The sequence below is a fragment of the Sinocyclocheilus anshuiensis genome, unplaced genomic scaffold (assembly GCF_001515605.1).
Source record: "Sinocyclocheilus anshuiensis isolate Anshui unplaced genomic scaffold, SAMN03320099.WGS_v1.1 scaffold1257, whole genome shotgun sequence".
Classification (NCBI taxonomy): Eukaryota; Metazoa; Chordata; class Actinopteri; order Cypriniformes; family Cyprinidae; genus Sinocyclocheilus; species Sinocyclocheilus anshuiensis.
In genome coordinates this window covers 66,426-75,992 of record NW_015548249.1, presented here as the reverse complement: position 1 = coordinate 75,992, position 9,567 = coordinate 66,426, and the positions used below count along the sequence as shown (strand labels likewise).

The following is a 9,567-nucleotide window of genomic DNA, read 5'->3' as shown; positions in this document are numbered from 1 at the left end:
GAAGACCAAACAAAGTAGTTTCGCTTTCACAACGAAACACACAGCGTCTTCACGAGATGGCATGTTGCCAACAACATTACTACAGCGAGAATCAAAGTTACGCCTTCTTTCTTTGCGTGAACATTTGGGCGGTGTTATGCAAATCTTCCCAATAGTGACGTAGACATGTGGGGGCGTGTTAGAACGAGCCGTTTTAGGTAGGCGTGGCTGACTCTTAACTTTTATAAAGAATATCTCTTTGGATTTGAGACTTTAGTCTTTGCAACTTTACAGATCTTCTTTATGCACCAAGAGCTTGTAACACTCCAAAGAGAAAGGAAAAATTGAAATCGCATCATATGACCCCTTTAAGAAAAATGCATTTTATGGTAAGTGATTTACTTACATGTAGATATTCCAGCTCCAACCATACAGATAATGTTCTTGCCTGTTGAGACAGTCAGACACATCCAACTTACTAAAAGGCATCTCAGTAGCTGATTCAAAAATAACTCTGCATAAACAAAGGTGCAATATTTTACCAGCTTCAGTGTTTACACAGGAAGCCAACCAACAAATGTTGTTGTTTTTTTTGCAGCTGACTGTTCATATTGAATTGAATATAATAAAGTATTTTAACACTGAACACACTTCACTTTTAAAGAATGGACTCATCTGAGAAGTTAACTCACATGTGCCACTCAGGATATAGCGGGCGACCCCATCCAGGGTCAGCTCATCCAAGACTTTTTCTCCAGGACTCAGGCCAAGAGTTCGCGAGAAGAGACTGCGTAGGAAATCCACTGAAAAAGGAGCATATCTAACTTCAGCTTAGATCACATGATTTCTTTAAATGTACTTTAAGACTGACTATTTGACATATACTCTCAGTGTCTCCTGAAGCGTCGCCCTCGTCGCTGCTGTCGTCAGACTGACCCTGCAGAAAAGTGTAACAAAATAATACTTTTCGTTTTGGCATACATATAAAGTGGTGGCTTACTGTGCCGAACATGGTAGATGTTTACTACATTTACATATGTTGTGTTTATATCTCATGTTCACATATTCATTTCCTAAGCATACATTTGTTTTGCAGGAAAAAAATACTGAAAAATAAAAATACTGCAGAGGGGGGAAATAACACTAGAACAAGCTAATATATCAGCTAAAATTTGGCCTTTTTAAAATGATTGGCACAGGTTGGAGTAGTTTTATGAAATCATTTTATTAATATGCAATTTTATGATTCTATTGTTGTTTTAGATTTTAACCACTGACAGTAATAATAACGTACTATTACTGTAAAGTCAAATGGTAATGGAATGGCATTTTGATAAATACAAAGAATACAATGTCACTTCCATGGTCCAAGGTCCAAGTGCAAAAACAAAACAAAACATGGTACTAGCTTTGTGCAAGTCTCAAAATACATGGTATTACTATGGTACATCTCCATGATAAGTATAATGGACGTGTTGTGTGACGTGTCTGATGTTTTGCACATATCTTACATGTAATGTTTATATCTATAGACGTATGTGCATCTCTGTTATAACATTTACTCACAATTGTATCTTTATTTACCTCGAGATCTGGTGTAAAAGCCTCCTCTTCTGCCCTTTTAGAAACCTCTACAGGACAAAATAACACATGCCATACTGATGTGAATGTCATAATAGCTAATATCAGTCACATAAACAGTGGAAGAACTTCCAATACACAACTAGCTTTCTCTTTTGCTAAAGGCTAACTGTGTCTGATAACACCCACATAAACAAATGCACAATCGTAATACTACCTTCAGACATCTATCCGCTTTCAAACAGTACTAAAAATCCCAAAACACATAAAGTTATGAGATGACAGCAGTTTTTTTTAAAGGGACAACTGCTTGTGTGCGTCGCTAATATTTCATTGGGTGGCTAATGTTGATAGGTGTGGAACATACGGTCCGTTCCTCGAGGGGGCGCAATAGAGGCTCAGAGAGCCGAGTCCTCCGTTGAGTCGCATTCAAATCAAAGGACGAATTATATTTTACAGGAGAAATTTATAAGCTTAATCGTATATTCGTTTAAATGTATCCATGTAAAGGAGTGTTACCTAGTATGCAAATACAAATCCGCTTTTATAAAATTGTTTAAAAAAAATGTTTCCCAGCGATTACAAACGACTGTGATTAGTCGGTTAAGGCTAGAAGGGATACGTATGGTGCTACTGGGCATGCGCACATCAATACAGCGTAATTTTTGTCACACTGTACAACAATAATTACTATTTTTTCATTATTGTAAGGGGTAGGTTTAGGGTTGGGGTAGGTGTAGACGTTGATAAAACACAATCTAATAGGTAGAAAATTAATTGATGAGAAAAGTAACAAGTATCGCATGATAATGCAGTGCGGTCAGTGCTGCTTAAGTGGCAGTTTTGAGACAGACACGATAATTAATTCAGGTTTCTTCATCCACCTTTCCTGTGTATGTTTTTATCAAATTGTTTAAAAAAAATGTTTCCCAGCGATTACAAACGACTGTGATTAGTCGGTTAAGGCTAGAAGGGATACGTATGGTGCTACTGGGCATGCGCACATCAATACAGCGTAATTTTTGTCACACTGTACAACAATAATTACTATTTTTTCATTATTGTAAGGGGTAGGTTTAGGGTTGGGGTAGGTGTAGACGTTGATAAAACACAATCTAATAGGTAGAAAATTAATTGATGAGAAAAGTAACAAGTATCGCATGATAATGCAGTGCGGTCAGTGCTGCTTAAGTGGCAGTCTTAAATATTTTACACCTGAATAACACTGTTAAAATTTTATAGCAAAAATATGCAAAAAAAAAAAAAAAACCCAGGAAGTTTAATTATCATACTTGACCAATTAGAGACTCCTTCCAGGCCTCTAATGCCCGCCCAGTTCGGATTTTCCTGAAAATTGCCATTAGACCCACTTCTGTATTATTTCTACATAATATTTCTCTGCACTTCGTAGCTCAAATATTCCAGGTGGAAACTTTGTACAAAACATGTCTTTCAATGCAATGTTAATGCAACAGTGTAAGACAAAGTAACGTTAGGTGTTAAGACCACTGATCTATATAATATTATAGATCAGTGGTTAAGACTAATATTTTTTTTTCTTTTCGGATCTAAAGTGAATTGTTTAAATATTTGCATAATGGAGAGCAAAAGAAAAAAACATTACCTTAATTAATTCAGGTTTCTTCATCCACCTTTCCTGTGTATGTGCCTCAGTCTTTCTAACACTTAGATCCAATATCCTCACACCTCCATAAAAAGGATTACAGGATTTACTCTGACTAATCAGATTTGACACCTTTCACCTGTTGTTGTTTTTTTTAAATGGTAGCATAGTATAGTTTATATTTAATAAATCAAATTTAAGAACACGTTGCATATTAAACATCAATATTTATCGTGTCTGTCTCAAAACAATGATCAAATACAATGTATTGTACATAGTAAAAACAGAAACATAGCCTATACATGAGCACAGCACTTTATTAGAATAACATGTTTGGGCACTGCAATGAACAATAATATAGAATCTCCACTGTCATCAGCTTCATAGTTTATAGATGTCTAAGTCCAGTGTGTGTGGAAGCTTGGTGATGGTCCTCTGTTTGCTCTTGGCTGTCTGGCTGGATCAGGCCCTGCTCGTATTCCGCTCCAGAGACCTGGCAGTGCGGCAGCATTTCCTCCAGTAGAATCCGTACCAGGCCTGGATTCTGCAGCCGTGGAAGTCCGGAAATGTCCAGCCGCTCTAGCTTTCTGAGGGTTTAAGGTGGAGGGAATAAAATAACACAGAATATGAGATTTTCAAACACATACAAATGTATGTTTTGGTTATTTGTTGCCCTGACAACAAAAATCAAGTTGCTCCAGATAATGCACATGTGCATAAGACACAAGTGAAGATCTGAGGTTCTGTAATGCAGAAAATGACCTGAGGTTCTGTAATGCAGCGAGGCCTCCCACAGTGATACGAGAGCAGTGGGACAGGTCTAACGCCACCAGACTTTCTCCAAAGACATGGAGACGTGCAAGGAACCAGTCATCCACTTCAGGACATCCTCGCAGAGAGAGAGTCTGAAGTTTATTCTGCTTCACTGAGAAGAGACAATTTGTTTGTGTGAGCCATGGAAGAAATTACACCTCAGCAACATGTTTTAGTGGAAGCTGTGAGATCAATTATTTATCATATGTTCTGTTTCCTGTAAGATTCAGGGAATGCTTTTCTGTGGTCTATGGATAGACTGCAAAAAAAGATTAACAACGTAGAAAAATGAAGCCAAAATGTCCTTGAAATGCACTGATGACATCTTCAACGGTGTAATTAGATTACTATACAAATTACTCTCTCCAAAAAGTATTTAATTACTTATTACTAATTACTTTCTAAATCCTAGATCAACCTCGACAAGTTAATAATACAAGGATATACATGAAACGGTTCTTTTAATTCTTTCAAATAAATACAAAATAACTACATAAATTATTCTGGTCACACTTTAGATTAGGGTCCATTTCTCACTATTAACTATGACTTTTGCCTCAATATACCCCTAATTACTACTTATTAATACTTTGTAAAGAAGTTGTTAAGTTTAAGAATTGGGTAGGAATTGTGCAGGATTCAGAATAAGGTCTTGCAGAATAAGACATTAATATATTCTTTTTAAGTAATAATAAACAGCCAATATTCCAGTAATATTCATGCTAATAACCAAATAGTTAATAGTGAGAACTGGACACTAACGTGTTACCAATATTCTTATTAACTCACCAAAGAATTTAAAGTGAGAAGGGTACATAAAAAGCACGCATTTTAAGGTCAGACTTTACATTTTGATGTTAAATCCACTATTGTATATAAGTCTATACACAGCATTAAGTTCAATTACATAAGTAACTAATTATATTACAGAAAAAAAATAAGAGTAATCCCTTATTTTACTTTTTCAAAGAAAAAGTAATTAAATTACAGTAACTAGTTACATTGCTTATTAGAAAAGTGAACATTTGAACATACATCAGCGATAAGGAAGATAAGACCTAAAATGAAGAAAAAAGTGTCATTTGATTTTTTAGTTCGGCTCACATCCCATTCGTTTACATGGCGAGAGAGAGGTTTTTGCCATATATAAAGTCACCATGGGGTGATCGGAATGTTTGACTTCACTTTTCAGGACATGTGTGGCATATTTGAGTCTATGTCGATACTGTTCATCAAACTGCAATTAAATTTTGAGATGCTTTCAAAGCAAATAAGCAATGCTCCAGGAGAGGCCAAGGATAGCAGAATATCTCAGACTCAGAACATTACTCAGAACTCTGATTTTTAGAAAACGAAAACTACAGAACGGGTACAAGGAAAAAAAAAAAAACATGATTTTGCATGAGTTTGATTTGGAACTCACAAAATGAGTTCAGACGAGATGGAGACAAGAACATAATTTGGCTTGGCGGCAAATACAAATAAGGATTTGACCGGTCAAAGGCTTAGTCATCTGGAGATGCATGATAGTTCATGCAACAAATGTATATTTATATAAAACAAAAGTAGATTACCAAGGTTTTCAAGTCCATTATGGTTTATTAGGGTGCCACTCAGATCCACTTCCTCAATTTGTGCATCAGGTGTGCTCATGAAGTCATAGCTGAATCTTCCTCTAGAGTCTGGACGAAACCATTCGGACTGGCCAGCAAATCTACAGACACAAGCATTACGCAATGGAGACAATTTAACAATGTCTACTACTTACAGGAAGGAAGACGCTGAATGAGTCAATGACATATAAAAGTGGGGGTTTGTATGGTTCTGGAAAATAAAAACACCATGAATTTTAATACCATTATTATTTTATGGATTAATTGACTGCATGGGTTCTCTCTAATATATTATTTCCTGCTTTTTTCTTTTGTAGAATTGTATTCTTTTTTTCTTCATTATGACAACAGGACATTATGTACCACTGACACTTCTGACCTCAATTCAGAATTTAAAAACAGGCTCAGCATAAAAGGTGCATTCAATTAATTAATGTATGATGTTTTAAAGTGCCCCTATTATGGATAATGAAAGGTTCATATTGTGGTTTTGGGAGTCCCCAACAACAGGTTACTTTAAAAAATGGCAATAATATCGCTTATCGCAATTATTTCTGGGGCAATATATCGCACAACAAAAAGTTGTTATCGTGACAGGCCTACTCTTTCTTTTGAGAGACAATAACTTTATACATGGTGCACTTTCAGATTTAAAACTTTGCAGGATGTTTTGATTCACTTAGGGCTGTGTTACACACTGCATGAAAGGTAATTTTCAAAAATCCATAATAGGTGCACTTTAAAAAGATTATTTTTACCTGAAGCTCCCTCTGAGAGTCAGAATATAATAGGCTGCTGCAACATTCTTCCCAAAATTCTTCTGTGCATAACCAAATAACCTATATAAAAAAAGAACTCAACATCAACATCTCAGTAAAAAATCAATAAGCAAATAAATAAAAATTACATTATGTGATTATAGAGACACTATACAGAGCACAGGACACCACAACATCCAGACACAAAAACAGTTTCTTGTCACTTGTCTCAATGCATTAGTTGTCAGTTAGCAGAGCCACTTAAAGTCTTACTATATTATAGCATATTTTTACAGTGCAACATTCTATACAGCAATATGACAAAACAAATGAACACATCTGAGAACACATGCACTGACACTTACCTGTTTTTGCGTATGACCGCTTGTGACCGCAACCAGTCGTTCCAATCCAAAATGTTCTCCACATCATAGAAGTAGTGACTGAGTTTTAATAAGAACCTGGTGAAGACAGATGGAGTGGCAGCACCTGAACTCAAAGCCCTCCTGACAGCAACGGCTGCACAGGTGTGTGCTGAACATCTTTTCATGGCTTGAGACTTTCGAAAGAGACAGTTGGAAAATATAAAGCCATAAAGATCATTTACAAAATGCTGCTACTAAAAAGATAAACAAATTCTGGTCCCTTAAGGACATACAAGTGAAAATGCATATCCAGCTATCAACAACAATTTTCTAGATTAAATTTAGAAATATAATATAGTATGTGAAACTGTAGTGTGAATACAGAAGACTGTATGATGGCACACATATTATCATGGTACAAATACATACAGGGGCTGGACAAAATAATGTGGGGTAAATATCATTTGTATAGGCTACAGTGAAAAAAAACAATGTATTTATATTTATTTATCTTTACATAGTCTATATTCTCTAGGTTGTATATGAGTCTATTATAAGTTGTGTTCAGGCCATGGCCATGACAGCAAATTTCAGTTTTTCATCTTGAATACCCTATTTCCAAAAAAAAAAAAAAAAAAGCACAAGCACAGAGAACTCCACAAAGCCAACATCCATGAAAGAGCTGCAACTTCTAAAATTCTAATCACAGGCACCAATGCTAAGATGTGTAAAATATGGTGTTGTGATTATAATACCTGGACAGCTGCAGCACCAAGATGAGCTCCAACATTTGCCCTGGCCAGACAAATCACCTGACTTGAGTATTACCAAACCACTATAGGCAGGTTTGAAGAAAAGAGTGAGAGGCTAATTCCCTCCTACATACGTCTTTGAAGCAACTATCAAAAGTTCTGATAGATGACAATCTACTCAAAAGTTATATGAATCTATTCTAAGAAGGTTTGAAGCTGAATTAACGGCAAATGGTGGTAAACACTTTAACATTAAATTGACCATTTCACAGGTGTTCACATTATTTTGTCCAGCCCCTGTACAGTGGTAAGGAATGAATTCATTTCTATGGGTGACATTTCAAACAATGCATATTAACAATAACATAAAATACCATGTTTTATTTCATATGTTTATGGCTATTTAATAATGAAAATTAAACATTCTACTAAATATGAGACTTGGAAATATTTTGTAATCACTCCATTTTCATCTTACCTTATTAAATTCACTTTTTATTTCTGTATCCTTTTTGCTATCTCACTTTAAATTCGATTGAGGTCCAGAAATTAACATTCCGAATTCAATGAATGGCGCATCAGCGGCGTATTTTCAAGATATTCTAATGTACTTCATAATACCATGGTACCAGGTCTAAAAGCCCATGAGTTTACCCTGGTACATGTCTAAAAACATGCCAATGACAAGGTGCATACCGTTACTCTTTTGCTAGTGAAGAGCTATACACAAGTAACTTTAATGTTGGACTATATAATGAACCAATTGTCATGTAAAACTCTGGCGTTTACTGTGCAGGAAACAAGACACCTGCTCCAATTTCATTAATAAACTATTATTTACGTAAGCAGGAGCATATTTAAACTCACCAACAAGGAGGCTGCCATGTTTGTTTTTCTTCTATGGCGGCTGTGAAGGGACAAACAAGAGCTCTAAAAGCTATGAGCAAACATCGGTTGTACACTCGTTTTGGGGATGCGTTATGTTATCAAATAAGAGCACTCGATAAAATAGGTGTTACATACAGTAGATATGTACTGTTTAGATCAATGGTTCGGAGCATTTATCTAATTTCAGTAACCAACCGAGTCCATGATTCGTACGTTGTATTTGTTTCGAAATATGAATGATTCGCCGTTAGAGGGCGATCTCAGCGAATCCATTAACCAGTGACTAGTTATTAGGCCTACTGTAGGCTAACTGATGTCGGATCATATTTTATAATGTAGACGATTTATTGGCATATTTGTAATGAAAGGGAAAAATATTAGTTAAATGTCTCGTGTTTAGCCAAGCCAAACAAAACAAGCCCTGCAAATGAGTAAAAGAAGTAGGCTAGGCCTACACAGTTTATACTGGCACTTCACATTTAATAATTTTTGATGATTTGTTGCATGTAATAGATTTTTAAAAAACTAAAAAAAAAATAATTTGTAATTGTTTTGTAAAAGGTGTGTGTATGCACATGCTTTAAATTGTGCTAATGAAATAAACATTGTATTGTATTGTAACATACAAAGAAAGGAAAACATGTGACGAATGAATCATACTTTATGTAACATTATTTAAATGTTTAATTTTAAATGTAATGTCCTCTTGGAAAAATAAGAAGTACTTACATAAATGTACTCATGTTGTGTTGGGATACAGTTCAGGTTAAGGACAGGTTTTGTTTTATAGTTAGGTTTAAAGGGTAGAGTGGGGTCAACAGTGTAATTATAGATGTAATTAGAACAAATTATTACAAATGTATTTACATGCAGGTCTTTTCAAATATATGTACAAACAATAAGATAAATTGATAAATTGATCAAAACAAAAAGTGGGTCTTCAATTTCTTTAAATCAACAAGAAAAAAATAAACAAAAATGTTTATTTTTGAAGCTATAAAGCTTCAAACTGGGGGGCCCCCAGTTTCTTACATTGTTTTGTTTATAATTTCTTAAATTAAGCAGATGAACACTTGAAATAGGAATTAATTTCAAAGTTGTCGTGCAGTGCAGGTGGTATCGGTGTTCTACAATTTTAGTTTTAGTGGGTTGATTTATGTTTGTTTTTTTTTTTTTTACATATTTTTACATATT

General features: G+C 35.1%; 2 protein-coding genes across 4 annotated transcripts in view; both read right to left on the bottom strand.

Annotated features, from left to right (window-relative positions):
* Window positions 1-1,996, bottom strand: part of LOC107655297 (NAD-dependent protein deacetylase sirtuin-2) — a 9,816-nt gene extending 7,820 nt beyond the window's left edge. Inside the window, exons 1-5 of one of the 2 annotated variants that reach the window (XM_016442751.1) lie at window positions 1,778-1,996; window positions 1,564-1,610; window positions 865-916; window positions 672-782; window positions 386-427 (exon numbers count right to left, since the gene is read on the bottom strand). In XM_016442751.1, the coding sequence (XP_016298237.1) occupies window positions 386-427; window positions 672-782; window positions 865-916; window positions 1,564-1,610; window positions 1,778-1,787 (262 nt within the window). In that variant the 5' untranslated portion in view covers window positions 1,788-1,996. The other variant, XM_016442750.1, reaches the window with a different exon arrangement.
* Window positions 1,997-3,485: 1,489 nt separating this feature from the next.
* Window positions 3,486-8,623, bottom strand: LOC107655290 (ATP synthase subunit s-like protein). 2 transcript variants are annotated; one of them, XM_016442742.1, is made up of 6 exons: window positions 8,353-8,623; window positions 6,734-6,927; window positions 6,369-6,449; window positions 5,572-5,711; window positions 3,947-4,109; window positions 3,486-3,771 (listed from the first exon to the last, which is right to left on the bottom strand). In XM_016442742.1, the coding sequence occupies exons 1-6, from the start codon at window positions 8,368-8,370 to the stop codon at window positions 3,573-3,575; spliced, it is 795 nt and encodes a 264-aa protein (XP_016298228.1). In that variant the 5' UTR covers window positions 8,371-8,623; the 3' UTR covers window positions 3,486-3,572. The 2 variants fall into 2 exon arrangements, with proteins under 2 accessions (XP_016298228.1, XP_016298229.1); XM_016442743.1 differs by lacking the exon at window positions 8,353-8,623 and adding an exon at window positions 7,964-8,286.
* Window positions 8,624-9,567: the final 944 nt, after the last annotated feature.

What these genes read in the sequence shown, in the direction of transcription:
- LOC107655290 (XM_016442742.1), bottom strand. An exon ending in GCGGTCATACGCAAAAACAG is followed by an intron (nt 6,450 to 6,733) that starts GTAAGTGTCAGT and finishes TTTTTTATATAG; the next exon opens with GTTATTTGGTTATGCACAGA. An exon ending in ACTCTCAGAGGGAGCTTCAG is followed by an intron (nt 5,712 to 6,368) that starts GTAAAAATAATC and finishes TTGTGTCTGTAG; the next exon opens with ATTTGCTGGCCAGTCCGAAT.